A 16,007-nucleotide genomic window follows, 5' to 3' on the forward strand; every position below is an offset into this window, starting at 1 on the left:
TGTGTTCATTAAAGTCTGTTTGCTCTAAATTCTGTATAATCTGTAACTGGGAAAAGGTCATTGATATTTCTATATGAATGATTTGACATAATACATCTAAAACTAATTAATTTATGTAATTTTTAATAAATATTGATTGTGATCGGCCCTTGGTTAGGACCAAATATTTAATTTTGGCGTCACTGGGTTTGACCCCCCTGATTTACATGAATTTATTGCAACATATTTGTGGAAAAAATGTAACTTTTTTTGGTGAAATATGAAAATCTTTCTGTAAAAACTGAAATCCTGCCACAGTTCAGTTGGATCATCTTATGATGAGAAGTTAAACCTGTATGAGTGTCCATGATCTGTTAGAGCTCAGAATAAGTGAGGATGACTGTCAGCTACTACCACAGCACAGTTTAGCTCAACATCTGTAGAAGTTACAGCTGTTTTTGTGCACATATCACTCCCTGCAGGTGATAATGACACAAACAGCTGGTGTAACAGAAACAGAGTTTATATAATTATTTCTGCTGCTGTTCATCTCTCTGAGACGCTTTATTTTAACGTCAGCGGCAACAAAATGAGCCCAGTTTGGTTAATAAAAAGAGACAAAAAGGATCTACAGGAAACTATAAAATCTGCTGTTTATTCTGTGGGGAAAATAAAACATTATTATAATTTATTTGTCTGAGGACGAGCTTTAAACCTTCCTGAATGAACGGAAACCGTTTGTGATTCCCTGCAGCTGGAGAACCAGGACTCGGTCCTGTCCCTGCTGCGGCAGACCGAGTCGGAGCTCAGCCTCATGATGCTGGACGCCATGCGGCCCCAGGAGGACCCGCTGCAGAGACAGCGCCTTCTGGTGGAGGAGGAGAGACTCAAGTACCTGAACCAGGAGGAGCTGCTGATCCAGCAGCTGCAGTGAGTTCGGACCGGGCCGAGCAGAATCTAACCCAAACCGTTACACACTTTAAAGGGGAAATGTTTTTGAACAGGATTTCTTTTAGTTGAAGCAGAAGAATTTCAGTTTGAAGGAAACATTCGAACATCTGGAGCCGGAATTCGCTGTGAAGCGTTTTGGTTGATTTGTTTTCTTGTTTGTGTGGACATCTCTCAGATTTAACAGCCAATCAGCTGAGGAGACTCTCTGTGGTTTTAATGCACACGTGTCAAACTCAAGGCCCGCGGGCCAGATCTGGCCCTCTGTAACATTTCATCCGGCCCTCCAGTCTGGTTCAGATCGAGTCTCTGATTCTTATTTTGCTTAAAAAAACTGAAGTTTTCTCTGACAGTGACTTAGAAGCCAACAATATATAGTTTTAATTTCTGTATGATCAGGTTTTTGTCTGTTTTAATGTAAAAAACTTCATTTAAAAGCTGAGTGAGGCGTAAGAAATGACTGCTAATGATGAGCTTTTTGAAGTTTGATCTATTTGTCTGTGTTCATTAAAGTCTGTTTGCTCTAAATTCTGTATAATCTGTAACTGGGAAAAGGTCATTGATATTTCTATATGAATGATTTGACATAATACATCTAAAACTAATTAATTTATGTAATTTTTAATAAATATTGATTGTGATTGGCCCTTGGCTAGGACCAAATATTTAATTTTGGCATCTCTGGGTTTGACCCCCCTGGTTCAGTGTGGTTGTTCCTCCACAGCGACCTGGAGAAGTCTGTGGAGGAGCTGCAGAGGAACTCGTCCATCAACCACGGCCTGGTGACGGAGCAGGAGGTGGAGCAGAAGAGCAAAGAGCTGAGGATGCTGGGAGACACGCTCACCGAGCTCAAAAGTAGGTGCATCAACGACACGTCTGAGGTTCATGTGGGGACAGATTAATCCAGATTCCAACCGATGAGCGTTACTGTTGTCCTCCTGAAGCCAGAGCTTCATCTGAGGCTAGTAGGAAGGAGAGTTTCAGGCTCTTATGGTAGAAATGACTCTCAGCTCCTCCCACACCAAACTGACTAAGTTGTGCTGTTTTTATGTTCGCTCAGGTTGGTTAGCGGTGGCAGCCATCTTGAATCAGGTTGACTCCAAATGTTAATGTTGCTTTCTGAAAGTTTCATTAAAGTTTGTGATTCCTGAGATTAAAAGTTAAAATTATCATCCATCCTGTTTCTTTACCTGGAGTCCGTCTCCAGCAGTCTAAAATTATTATCATTATTTTTAAATTAAAGTCCGATAATAAGAAAACCCTGAGTGAGGACAGCGGGTTACAGCAGAACCTGAAGGTGTAAAAACTAAAGTTTGGACCTGAATGAAACGGAAAAAACCAAGTCAGCTTTCTGTTTGTTGTGTGATGAAGAGCCCAGGAGCCTCTGCAGGTAATCTCCTCCACCTGCTAGTTAAATAAATAAATAAAAACATGTTTTATTTGCTGAAATACTCATAAAATCAGTGTTGGTGATTAAAGATGCAGGAGTGTTTTCTTGTAGTTGTAGTTTCAGGTCGTAGTTCAGCGACAGGAAGTGTTTAAGTGTTGCTCATTAAAGAAATGCTGAATATTTATGAGTCGTCTTTAACTCTAATTACTGTTCCTGGAGTTGGTCCTGCTGCTCTGACCCGCGTTCTTCTGTCCGTGCTCCGAATGTTAACGAGTCGTTCTGAAGCTCGGCGGGACTCGTTATTCTGTCGAGCCTGAAACGTCCTACAGATGTAACGCTGTTCCCTGTGCCGCTCATTATTAAACCCTCAGTTTGAAGCCGAACAGCTGCTGGGGTTTATAAGGTTTTATTTCTGTTTTCTTTGTCGTTGCTCGAACAGCTCGAGTTGTCCAGGTCCTACAGAAAAACAGAAATTATATGAAAATATTAATCATTTGTTTCTATTTCTGCTCATCTGTCTGTTTCTCTCATTTCTTACGATCATATAATTGTTAGCGAAATATCTCATGAACCTGTGCACAGGGAGTTTGTCTGATTCAAGATGGCCGCCACAGCTAATCAAACACAAACAGCTCAGCCATTTTTACAGATGTTGAGCTAAAAGGAAGCAAAGAGAAACTCCAACGCTGTCCAAACCTGCAGTGATTGGTTGTTGTTTTAGTCAGGTAAACCAGCGGTGTCTAATCCTGGTCCTGGTCCTGGTTCTGGTCCTGGTCCTGGAGGACCTCCATGCTGCAGGTTCTAGATGTTTCTCTGCTCCTCAGCAGCTCCTCAGGTCCTGCAGCAGCCTGTTCATCACTCAGTCATTCAGATCAGGTGAGTCAGAGCAGAGAAACACCTGAAACCTGCAGGATGGTGGTCCACCAGGACCAGGACCAGGACTAGGACTGCAGTAAATGATTCCCAGAATTACAAATAACTTAAATAAGAGGTTTCTGAAGCATCAGAGTATTTGTGACAATATATATTTATTTTTAATGCTCAGGTGTTAATTATGTGAATAGTTTGTATCATTTTACATTATTTGTGATTAATTGGAAATTTAAGACAACTTCCTGTTTAAGATGATTATAATTTTTTTAATCGTTTTTCTGATGAAGCTGTAGTGACCGAATCGATCTCTTCCAGTTCAGTCTGAGTGAAGAAGACCTGTCCCAAGTCATGGACCTGTGAAGTGTTTATGTTTTGAACAGATATTGAGCTAAAATCTGGTGTGGTAGTAGCTGAGAGTCATTCCCAACATTTTCTCTGGGCACTTCTCTTTGGTGGCGAGGTGGAGAGCAATTCATGGAGCGCTGCTTTGGATGTTAGTCGCTGGGAATGTGTTTTACTTCTGTAACAGCAGATTGTTGCTGTTTTATATTAAAGATGTCATAAATTTTAGTTATAATATAAAAAGAGACCAAATACACGTCCCTGTGGTGCTCCGTTTTATGAAAGCTCCGTCTCATATCTTCTTCCTGCTGAAGCCCATCATGTTGGTTTTATTAGGATGTAAAATAACCCTGTGCTCCTCCTCCTCCTCCATCAGACCAGTTCCCCAGCCTGCAGAGTAAGATGCGGGTGGTGCTCCGGGTGGAGGTGGAGGCTGTTAAGTTCCTGAAGGAGGAGCCTCACCGCCTGGAGGCGCTGCTGAAACGCTGCAACTCCATGACGGACGCTCTGAGCACGCTGCGCAGGTACGCAAACCAAACGCTCCTCAGGCTCCTCATTCCGGATTGTATTTGTTTTTAAACACACCCTTAAGGTTTAATATCAAAACAGAAAAATAAGAATTAGACGAAGTATAATTACTTATCATAACTAATCCCAAAAGCAGAAGCAATAAATGAAACTTTAGCTTCTGTCTGATTTCATTAAACTTTATTTAACTTTGTTAACAATAAAAAAATGCACAGTTTACAAACTAAATGTGACCAACAGGATTAAATAATCTGCTGTTACAGGTGAATTCTTCTAATTACAATAAACAGAAATAAAAGTGGTTTTATTTTTAGAATAACTGCATTAAAAGGTGTAAATGATCCAGTTTGTGTTTTTAACGATCCTTTAAAAAAATCAGTTTTTCTCAGTGATTAAATCAAATCTAATCTGCTGTAATGAAGTGTGAATATTTAAAGCTGGACCAGAGGAGAACTGATGAGATGTTCTGATCATCAGAGATGATTATTCTTCCTCTTCATCATTAAACCTGAGTTTTATTCTGACAGAATCCGAGCATCTTTTCATCAAACCTGCAGAAATCACAAAACTTCCAGTTTCTAACTCTGAGATCATTAAGAAATAAAGTTTATTTTATGACGTAGTGAGAATTAAAAAGGGTTAAATCTTTGGTTCCTAATCAGGGTAAAGTTTAGGATCTTCTGGTTCCTCAGCTGTAAATATTTCACCCAGAGCGGCGTCTGTAGGGATGAATTAAATAACATACAGGAGGAGAAAGTTTCTTTTGTTGTTTACGAGTTTGAGATTAAAGACAAAATGTTGAGAAACATTTAAATGAAAGATTCAAGTCAAGATCAATGTAGAAAAGCTGAGATTAAAAACCAGAATGTCATAAATAAGTCTAAAATATCAAGATTGATGTTGATATTATAGCTAAAATGTTGAGAAAAAGTAAAAAAGTTTAGATTAAAGCAGGAATATTGAAAAAGATTAAAGTTAAGAAGTCAAGAAAAAAGATGAAATATCCAAAAAAAAGTAAATGTTTCCAGAAAAAGTCAAAATGTTGAGATTAAAAACCAGAATGTCATAAATAAGTCTTAAATATCAAGATTCATGTTGAGAAAAAGTCAAAATATTTACATTAAAAACTAAGATTAAGGCAGAAAAGTCCAGAAAAAAGCCTAAATGTCAAAACAAAAACACAATTTTCAGATTAGGATTGAGATTTAATCTAAATGTTAAAACCGTCTGTGTCAAGATTAAAGTGGAAAAGTCAAAACTTCGAGGAAGAATCTTAAATTTAGATATGAAAGTTAAGTTTAAAGCCTAAAACAGTAAAAGATGAGATTAAAGCAGAAAATAGACTCAAAATGTTTAGATTAAAACTAACATTAAAGCAGAAATATCAAGAAAACAACCTAAACGTCTCGATTAAAGCCAAGATTAAAGCCAAGATTAAAGCCGAGATTAAAGCCGAGATTAAAGCCGAGATTAAAGCCGAGATTAAAGCCGAGATTAAAGCCGAAATGTTGAGATGAAGTCAAAATAAAAGAGGAGGTCATTATTGAAAAACACAGACAGATTATCGAAGGTTAAAAATGATTCTGATGGAAAATGAAGATGCAGGAACCCTGTTTTCTTTTGGTGTCCCTCTCCACTAAGACAAGTCTCCGAGGGCGTCTGGAAGACACCCGAGGACATCTCCGTCCAACCCCAGAAGCGAGCGGACGACCTGGACATCCTGAACAGTCCTCCTCTCAGCCTCACCGACCTCAGCACCAGCGCCGGCCTCGCCAACTGGATGCCCGTGGCGTCCGACGCCGACGCCTCGGGTCCCGAGCAGGACGTCCAGTCCGCCATGACCTTCAGGAGCCGAGTCCTGGACGAGCTGCCCAGCAGGCGTCCCGCCGACAAGGCGGTGTCCGCTGAAGTCCGGCTGGTAATGTTCATTGATCTGCCACCAGCAGATTTATATTTACGGTTTGTTGTTGGGCGCCGTCAGGACGGGCCAGATGGCAGACGTCCATTTACATCTGAAATTCTATCCGAAGCTCTTAAATCTGTTACTGAGACACTCTTCACACACGAGCAGATGGTTTATTGTTGCACGTGTTCCCTCAGCTGTAGAAAACAAACTCCGTATATCTGCCTGCAGCTCATCTGAGTCTGTGTTTGTCAGGCGGCTGAGCGGGACTGGGAGGAGAAACGGGCCAGTCTGACCCAGTTCAGCGCTCAGGACATCAACCGTCTGCTGGAGGAGACCCAGGCCGAGCTGATGAAGGCCATACCGGACCTGGACTTCGCTGCCAAGCACATAAACAAGCCGGCGGTGCCGCCCAAGCCTCAAATCACCATCCCGATAACCTCGACCACCGCCGCCGCACCCGCTGCCGGCGTGGACCAGCAGCCGGGGAAAGTGCAGCTGGCCGCTCAGAAGCTGAACAGCATGGAGGGGGGCGGAGCTCATCGAGGGTCGGGTCGGTACTCTGGATCTTACAGAACATTTCCCGGTTTTATTCCTTGTTGCTGACGGTGGTTCTGGTTCCACAGTCGACCTCAGCGTGGCCAAGTACAAGACAGAGAAACCCTCCAAGTCTCCTCCCCCGCCGCCGCCGCGCCGGAGCTTCCCGTCGGCGCACGGCCTCACCACCAACCGCACCGGAGAGGTGATCGTCACCGCCAAGACCCAGAAGGTGAGACGGGTCCGAACCGTCGGATTATCTGAGCTTCGTGTCGATGTTTCCCTTACTTCCTGTTCCACAGAGAGTCTGACGGATCGAACTTTAACCTTTGACCTAAAATGGCCTCCGAGTCGTCCTGATGTTTTTAAAATATTGCTCAGCTTTAATTAAAGGTTTAAAGCTGATATCGTTAAAGAAACTCGTGTTTTTTTCAGCAGATTAATAAAACCTAAATGTGACCCCTGCTGGTGAAACGAGTCACAACCAGGAATTCTCCAACATTATTTTATTTTAGATTCTCCGACTTTAAAGACTTTAAAGCATCCATTAAACACTTTGTGTCTGCAAAACATGTGAGGAGAGCTGCAGACCAGGGACGATCCAGAAATGGTCATGAATGTCAGTTTAGAAGCTATCAAAGTTCTCAAATAAAGCACCTTTTGAGAATGTCAATGTTTGTTGGGAATTATCTTACAAAACTAGGAAGGATTTTTGGTTTAGATATTAAAAGTTATGGTTTTTTATTGATTTTAGTAAAAAAAAGAATCACAACTATTAGGAAAATGCCCCGCGAAATCCTGGAGGGATTAAATAACAAATAATGACGCTTCAACACTTAAATGTTTACTTTAACAAGTTCTGAACAGTCCCCACCTCGTGTTTATTTTATTTCTGGGTATAAAATCGGATCTAAACTTTATATTTTTAGCTCTGGTTGGTCGAAGCCTTGAACTGAATGTTCAGGTTTAACTCTCAGCTGCTGTGAAGCTTCTCTGATCTCTCAGCGAGCAGAAACTCACTCAGCAGATTTGAGTTTTATTTAAATCCAGAACACGCCGACTTCTTCAAGCAAACTCTCTAAGCTTCCCTGCGAGACGCTCGGAGCTCAGTTTGAGTTCTGCAGAGATCAGGAAGTTACTGTTGCAGTGTTTGGCTTTTTGTCTTTCAGGTTGAAGAAGACGGCGAGATGCCGAAGACTCTGGTGAAGCTGAGGCGGACGCCCTCCGACGCGCCCCGCCCCGCCTCCACGCCGCCGGTGATCGCAGCGTCAGCTGTTCGCGACGAAGACGACGAGGAGAAGATCATCGCTGAGCTGGAGGTTTGAGTCCCGATCCGATGCGGCTGCAGATTTCTGTTTGCATTTGTCGAGTTTTAACACGGCCGCGCCGCGTTGTTTCACAAACGAAGATATTTCAGGGAGCTGCGGTAAAAGAGGCCCCGCCTCCACGAGTCTCCGGCTCCCTGCGCAGAAAGGTAAAACAAAACCGTCCTCCGGACTTCTGCTGACTCTCCTCTTTTTATTAACTTCGATTTATTCCCGCTTTGCTTCACTTTGTGTTCTGACTGAAGTGAAGAACGCTGACGTCTCCGGCAGAATTAAATAAATTAATTTATACATAAACTGACCTCGATCTGAAAGGTTTCTTTTATAGGCGTTTATTAATCGGAGCAGAAAATCCCTGAGAGGTTAGTTTGTTTCTCTAATAATCATCCGAGGAAAAACAGCTGAAAGAATTTAACATTTATTGCTTCTTTTCAGGATTTAAAAAAGGCACCAGTTTCACAAAACTCTCAGAAAAGAATCCTCACGACCAGAAAGTTGATCATTAAAACAAAAGAAGACAAATTAAACAAATGTTTTGCATCTAATTTACCTGAAATCCTGCAGACAGGAAGTTAAAGTCTGACCTAAGGATGTCGATGATAATAAATCAGTTATTTTATTTTATTTTAACTGAATCAAACCTTAAAATGAGGTAAATTAAATATTCTAACGAAGCATCATCTAACCCGAGTCCAAAATAAACATGAAAGTTAATAAAAATAAATTAAATGGTCAAATTAAAGGAGTTTCTTCAGACAGTAATATTTTAAATTGATGTATAATTTGAGGACATTAATGATGTCAAAGAATAAATATTTTCCCTTTTAGTTCTGAGCAGCAAAAGACTCTTATTTTGTTAAAATATTGATAATTATAGCCAAAGTATTTATTATATCAGCTGAAGTTTTAATGAGGCAGATATTTGCTGTTTGGATCAGTTTTCGGAGCCGAACTCTTCTTCGGCTGTTTGTAGCTGAATCGAGCTTTTCCTTCCTAACCACCTTCTCTTCTTCTGCGTGTTTGTGAAACCTGATGGTCGTCCTTCGGCTGCTGTTGTTGTTGTGATGATGATGATGACGAAGATCAGGAGAGAATCGGAGCTCGAACCGTCAGCAGTTCGGCTCGCAGGAAAACTGCTGCTTCCAGTTTTCATTTTTAAACAAGAGAAATGACATTTTCAGCTAAAGTGCTGAGCGCTGAATGACTTACAGCTTTAACAGCTAAATGTAGCCAAAAGCTAGCTAGAAGCTAAAAGTAGGAAATTGGTAGCTAATGCTAGAAGTAGCAAAACGCTAAAAAAAGCAGAGAGAGTAGCTAAAAGTAGAGGAAAGTCAGCTGAAACTTAAAAGTAGCAAAATGCTAAATAAAAGCACCAAAATGGTAGCTTAAAACTAACAGTAGCATAAGAAGACAGACGCTTTTTGAAGGAATTGAAAAGATTTCTGTGTAAATTTAAGTTTAAACTTATTTGTAAATAAAGTGAAATATTTTGAAAAGTATAAAAGTCACAGCAGCCGTCAGCTGAACGAGCCGAAGGTTTGGACGTACGAACAGCTAAAACAGGAAGTTAAACTGCAAAAAAATAAAATATGTTATAAAACACTATAACTGTTGAACGTCGCAGGAGGATAATAATAATAATAAAAATATTAAAAGTTTGGCAGAATCTGGGTACAAAATGGCCGAAGCTGCCAGTCCTGCAGACGGACCTGGAGGCTGCGGCGGCACCAGACAGGAGTGAAATAAAAACCTTTCCGTTGTTGAAATGTTTGTTTTGTGGCCTCCACAGAACAGCAGCATGTCTCCAGGGCCGACGAAGGGTCCGACCGTCGCCGCCCGCCTCAAACACCTCCAGCAGGGCAGCCTGGAGAGACCCAAAACCCGCCGGCAGAAAGAGGACTTCCCCAAAGTCCAGGGCCAGCAGCAGGTATTCCACTTCTAAACGCTCTGCCTGCTTCTCTTCCTGCCGCCGCCGCGAGGAAACCTCCACCTTTCCCCCGAGGACTGCGAGGCGCAAACCGTTCACCTCTTCTCCATCTCTGGTTTTACCTTTGGGTTGCAGAATCCAGCTGAGTTTGAGACGTCAAGTTTTTGTTGAGTCTGTCTGATTTCCTGACGAGGGTCTCGGTGTCAGAATCTCTCAGATGGTCCTGGTTGGTCGTAACGTTTAGACAGCTGCGGCGCCATCGAAACGAGAACGAGATGCAGAAAATGACCCGGAGATGGGTTTAATGTTCGCAGAAACAAAGTGCAGCAGCAGCTAAATTCATGTTTACTTTTCTAATTCTAGATTAACTGTGTAGTTTTTAGGTGTCAGACTTCAACAGGATTATTTAGAAAATCCTAAAAACGAATTAACAAAAATAATAAAAAGTGGAACATTAGTTTGTTTAAAAACACATTAAAACCAGCAGGTGAAGCCGGATGTGACGAATTATAAACTCTGATCGTTTTCGTTTATAATCATCCTCACCGTTTATTTATTTTATACATTTTAAACTATTTCAGAACGTTTTCATTAAATAAACAATAAATCAGATTTAGGTTAAAACAATTCATCTAAAGTCGGCAGAGTTTTTAAAAACGTTGTTTTATTTATGAAAACTCAGCTGTTAACAGCTGTTAGCATCGCACAGCAGCTGTTAGCATCGCACAGCAGCTGTTAGCATCAAGCTGCAGCTGTTAGCATCAAGCTGCAGCTGTTAGCATCAAGCTGCAGCTGTTAGCATCAAGCTGCAGCTGTTAGCATTGTGCAGCAGCTGTTAGCATCACGCAGCAGCTGTTAGCATCGCGCAGCAGCTGTTAGCATCGTGCAGCTGTTAACATCTGCAGAGAAAGTTAGATGTTTATATTTCAGATTTTTCTCATATGATGTCACTTCCTGAGTGAATATTTTAATGTTGGACACAAACGGAGAGAAAATCATAGAACAAAATTAAATAAATATTTCTTTGTTGTTCAATCAATGCAAATAGAAGGTAAGAAATAAAATAACTAAATTATATTTAACTGAATGATTAAATAAAATAAAGTTTTCTGAATCAGGTTTTTAGGTGATTTTTGGAGATGTAAATAAAGAAAAACTAAATAATGAGTCTGATATACAAAGTGCTGCTCTGCTGCTTCAGAAAGCTTTGTTCCAGGAGGGACATCGTCTCTGTTCGTCCACAGATGGACCGGTGTCCCTCGTTGTTTTCAGTCTCCTCCCATCAGGTGTTCATTGTGACGTCAGACTCAGATTTAAGTTTTAAACAAAAAGTTTTTTGTGTCGCTGAAAGACGCAGCAGACGTCCATCTGTCCCTTAAAGACTTCTGCTCTGAAAGCGTTTCTTTGGACGGACAGAGCGTCTCTGGAGCCCCGCCCCCTCCCTGTCGGCCAATCAGATTGAAGCGCTGCACAGCGGCGGCGCTGAGAGACTCACAGATTTAACAAAAACTTGAATCACATTTGTCTGTTGTCTGTTAGTGGATTTTGATTTTTATCTTTTCTTTTCCCCCTCCCTTTCACCGCTTCATGTTTCTGTTAAATTTTGACCTTCTTTGCTCTTAAACCCCGCCCCTTTCCCCTCCCCCTCCCCCCTCACTTACGTTTTGGGGCAGTCCTGAGCTTTTTGCTGCTCATTGAGCCGATCGGTCATCATCTCCATCTTTTGCTGCCGTTTTCCTTCGCTGCTTTTTTCTGACGTCATTTTAGTCTTTTTGTTTCCTGCTTTTTATTTTTATTATTTTTTAGTTTTTTTGTCTTTTTTTCCATCCTGTCTGCTTCTCAGGTCTCATCCGGACTAATCAGTGAGGAGAACTCGGACCGCTCCAGTTTTGGACTCCTAAATCCTAATTCACGCCTCAGAGGTGTGACTCCATCAGCCAGAAATCACTCAGATATGAAACCTGAGTGAACAGAACCAGAATCCTAAATTCTGATGTGATTTCAGCATCATGAAGCAGATTGTCGCATTAAAACGTTTAACTCCATCTTTCACCAAACGCAGCTTGTGTCCTGGTTCCACAGCGAAACGATGATCTTAAAAACGCTTTTTAAACGTTTATTTTGAAGAAATAAACCACAAGAGAGGAGGAAATATGACCCCGTGGAGATTTAAATAAGTTTCTAATTAAAGCTACATAATTCAACACGTTTGTTTTATGGAGGCAGATAAACGGATCAGAAGCTATCGCCCGTCTTCCACGATGTCTGTCTGTCTGTTAGCGAAATATCTCATCATCTCTGGATGTTCAGCTGTTTGGGTCTGTCAGCCCTGAAGGAAGCCCAGACCTCCGGCTCCTCCAGAGAGGAGAGTTCTGGGTCTGCGTCTGAAGACCTCCTCAGCGGACTCCTTTCGATGAGTGACGCCTCGTCTGAAGCTGAAAGGAGGAGCAGCCAAGATTCTTCTCTGAGCTCCTCCTCCTTTCAGCTTCAGACGAGGCCTCGCTCCTTCGTCTCTCACAGATCCTTCAGCTCCTCCTCCTTTTTGGAGCTAGACTGCTGGACACAATGCCTTTGGCTCTAATTCAGGATGGCCGCCACAGCTAATTGACGTCTCTAAGGCCGTCACTTTTACAGACGTTGATCCGAGTCACTCCGAGCGCTGACGAATCAGAGAAGAGCTTTGTTTTAAACTTTGGCGGGCGATATGCATTCCTGCTGGTTTTATTAGGTTCAAGTCTTTTATTATAATTCAATTAAATCCTCAGCCTGAGAACAAAGAATAAATAAATATGTAAATTATAAAAACAACTCCTAAAATGCATGTCGCCCGCTACCTTTCATGCCAAAGTTATGAAAACTCAGCTGCTAACAGCTGTTAGCATCAAGCTGCAGCTGTTAGCATCGTGCAGCTGTTAGAATCGCACAGCAGCTGTTAGCATCGTGCAGCAGCTGTTAGCATCGTGCAGCAGCTGTTAGCATCGTGCAGCAGCTGTTAGCATCGCACAGCAGCTGTTAGCATCGTGCAGCAGCTGTTAGCATCAAGCTTCAGCTGTTAGCATCGTGCAGCAGCTGTTAGCATCGCACAGCAGCTGTTAGCATCAAGCTGCAGATCTGTGAGCTCAGCTTCTGTTGAGGACGACTCTCAGCTACTACCACTCCAGATTTTAGCCTTGTTTTTACACATAAGATGGCTGCAGTGGCCATCTTTAACCAGGTGGAGTCCAAAGGCTCATGAGATATTTTGCTAACAGACAAACATTTACAGGATTTGCAGCAATAAGAAGGTTAAAATAAAACTGTAATAATCTTTTCGACTAAATTCGAGTAAAACTTTAAAGACGGTGACGTGAAACAGGGACACAGACGGTAATTTAACCCGTTAATTTTCATGATTTCCAAAATAATTTGTTGCTAAATTTTAGATGAGTTAAAAAAAGAAAATAGAATAAATAAATAAATCTCCAAATGGGCTGAAGGTTGTGACGAGTTGAGTGTTTAAAAGATAAAATAACTGAAGAGTTTATAATTAACAGATTAGCTCAGATTAACTAATCCAGAATTAAAAAGATAACGGCTTCACTGATATATTGTATGTATTATATTCTAAAACCATTTAGTTTTAGTTTTAAAGAGAACATGTAAAAAAGTCATCTATGTTTTATATAATCAAGCTTTTTTTGTATTTTTATACTTGAAGAGATTCATAAACATGTAACACATTTATTCTGTAAATTATTATTTTTCTGTGTTAAAGATTTTATTTTTTCTGCGAAACCATGAAACGAACCATGATCACACTTTGATGTAGAGACGCTCCAGATACTAACTGTAAAATACCGTTTATTTAAAAAAAGCAGCGTGCTGATAGGACGTCCGTCTGTAGCCGTTTTCTTCTAATATAACCGACCGTGCGTTCACTCCTCAGATTACAGTTTCTTGATGAATGTGTGATTGTTAAACCATTTGTGGATGTTCGAATCATGTATATAAACCCAAACAGTATATTACAGAACTGATTTTATGTGGAATTTTTTTATAAACGGTGAAAAATGGCATGCAATCTGTAAACATTCCTGGAAATCTGCACGCTGACTCGACATTCAGTGTAACCCTGTGAGCGTACGATAGAGTAAAACTGTACAGAAACATAGATTTTTGTATCCTGTTCTGTCAGAATAAAGATGAAATAACCGTAACATCACCAGAGAGTTAAACCTAAAAGATATTTATCATCTAACAGCTGTTCCTCCCGTGTGAAAGTGATGCCTGTTGTTTGTGACTCGTGACGAAGAATGAAGACCAACTTACGGTTAACTGTACGTAAACTGTGAATGAAAAGATAACAAGTTGCTGCTTCGTGTGAGAAACAAAAAGGTTGCTGCTTTTTGTACGTTCCTGTTGTGTTTTTGTGACAATAAAGGTGATCCTCTGATACGTCACAGCTGTCGCTGGTTTGTTTCCATCCGGCCGTCAGGACCTTCATGCTCCTGACGGGAAAAGACTCGAGTCCCCGAGTTTAATGTGGATTTCCTCCAGTTATCCTTAAACCCCCAGATATCTGTCCAAATGTCCCTCAGAGAGTCTCACCTGGACCTCGGGGTTCTGAACCAGAAGAGTTCATTTAATTAGTTGGTTTTATGGTCAGCCTGATTCATCCAATCAGAGACCAGCGTCCTGTTGGGCCCAACTGTGTCCAAGCTTCAGCCGTCCTCCTCCATTGTTTAATCCACTTCAGTACCGCAGCATGATGCTGCCACCACCGTGCCTGGCAGCTGGTTCAGTGCTCTGTCTCCAAATGTCCTCCTTGTCCAAACAGCTCAGTCTTTGTCTCATCTGACCATCAAACCTGTCTCGAGAAGACATTTGTCTTGTCCATCTGGTCCTCTCAGTCCATGGTGGACAGGGACACTGATGGACAGGGACTCTGGTGTTCCAGCAGGGGATCAGGGTCCAACCTCTGAGGACCATGAATGTAAGTTTAACGTGAACTTTTCATCAGACTTTAATAATAATAATGTTTAATTAACTGATTACTCGTGCGACAGTTAAATACGTCCCTCAGAAACGAGACCTTCATCAGGGTTCAGCCTCTGACGACCAGCAATGTAAGTATAGAAGAAAAAGTCATTTTAAAGACTGTTGGTTTGATTTTAATACGAATCTTTTATCTTTTATCGTCTCTGTGAGCTGGAACACGGAGCAGCCGGAGGTTCTGATGAGGCCCGTTTGGATCTTTGAGTCGAGGTAAGATGATGAACAGGAAGCACATCTTTTTAAAAATATTTACTCATGATTTTATTAAACCTGGACAGGAAATTAACTTGCAGAGAAGAACCAGAATTATTGTTGTTTAACGAAAACACTGAAGACGAGTTTAGTTATTAAATAAAATCTGAGAATCGATGAGTTTTTCCTGCTCTGGTTTTAAAACTTCCAGGAAACAGAAGTAAAAATCTGTGAGGATTTAAAGTTTCATCTCCAACCTGTAAGTTTATAAACCTGCAGCGACTTGAGTTGTAAAAATCAGATAAACTTTGTGATAAAATCCCATTTAGAAGGAAAGTTAAACATGTAGATATTTTAACTATGTATAAAGTTTAATGTTTGTGTGGCTTGAAGAGTTTATCTCTTTGTTCCTTTTTCAGGCTGAAGGTTTTAACTCGTGGATCTTTCAGACTCCTGGTTTCCTCTGAAGGTGACTCAGTTTTTAATCAACTTTGACTTTATCTCTGCCTGTTAACGTAACAAACTGTAACTCCGCCCCGTCGTGGTGATGTCATCAGGAAGAAAATGTCCGACTACTTTTACCATAAATCCTCTAAAATAAGAAGCACAAACCGAGCCGCGGTATAAAATGTTTTATTTGAACAATCAGAATAAATATTCAGGTGAAACTGACGAAGTGTTTCCTGTTCGAACAGGAAGTTCGTCCCGGCTCAGAGCGAGATGTCGGAGGAAACTTGCAGCTGCTGACCCTGTTTCCACTTGGAGCTGAGCCGAACGCCGTCCGTCCGCCGGTACGGCTGGTTCCTCAGATCTGATGACAGGAAACAGGTCAGTTAGGAGAAGTATTTTAATGTTTCTGCTGCAGATTAAAGAAATGTGATTACAGGTACTGGTCATAAAATTAGAATATCATGAAAAAGTAGATTGATTTCAGTAATTCCATTTAAAAAGTGAAACTTGTATATTATATTCATACATTACATACAAACTCATATTTCAAATGTTTATTTCGTTTAATTTTGATGATTA

At 41.0% G+C, this 16,007-nt stretch overlaps 2 protein-coding genes across 9 annotated transcripts in view; one reads left to right on the forward strand and one right to left on the reverse strand.

Moving 5' to 3' along the window:
- Positions 1-14,186, forward strand: part of zgc:114120 (uncharacterized protein LOC619267 homolog) — a 97,912-nt gene extending 83,726 nt beyond the window's left edge. For 5 of the 6 annotated variants that reach the window (XM_037980672.1, XM_037980671.1, XM_037980674.1 and 2 more), the window contains 9 exons: positions 734-909; positions 1,652-1,782; positions 3,909-4,056; positions 5,702-5,978; positions 6,219-6,516; positions 6,590-6,732; positions 7,670-7,819; positions 9,615-9,752; positions 11,596-14,186. In XM_037980672.1, coding sequence (XP_037836600.1) covers positions 734-909; positions 1,652-1,782; positions 3,909-4,056; positions 5,702-5,978; positions 6,219-6,516; positions 6,590-6,732; positions 7,670-7,819; positions 9,615-9,752; positions 11,596-11,721 — 1,587 coding nt within the window. In that variant the 3' untranslated portion in view covers positions 11,722-14,186. Of the gene's footprint in view, positions 1-733; positions 910-1,651; positions 1,783-3,908; positions 4,057-5,701; positions 5,979-6,218; positions 6,517-6,589; positions 6,733-7,669; positions 7,820-9,614; positions 9,753-11,425 lie in introns of all 6 variants that reach the window. The other variant, XM_037980675.1, reaches the window with a different exon arrangement.
- A 1,409-nt stretch (positions 14,187-15,595) lies between these two features.
- Positions 15,596-16,007, reverse strand: part of fmnl1b (formin-like 1b) — a 14,157-nt gene continuing 13,745 nt past the window's right edge. For all 3 annotated transcript variants that reach the window (XM_017438084.3, XM_017438083.3, XM_017438082.3), the window contains one exon: positions 15,596-15,789. In XM_017438084.3, coding sequence (XP_017293573.1) covers positions 15,689-15,789 — 101 coding nt within the window. In that variant the 3' untranslated portion in view covers positions 15,596-15,688. The remainder of the gene's footprint in view (positions 15,790-16,007) is intronic.

Source organism: Kryptolebias marmoratus, linkage group LG17 (genome assembly GCF_001649575.2).
Source record: "Kryptolebias marmoratus isolate JLee-2015 linkage group LG17, ASM164957v2, whole genome shotgun sequence".
Lineage (NCBI taxonomy): Eukaryota > Metazoa > Chordata > Actinopteri > Cyprinodontiformes > Rivulidae > Kryptolebias > Kryptolebias marmoratus.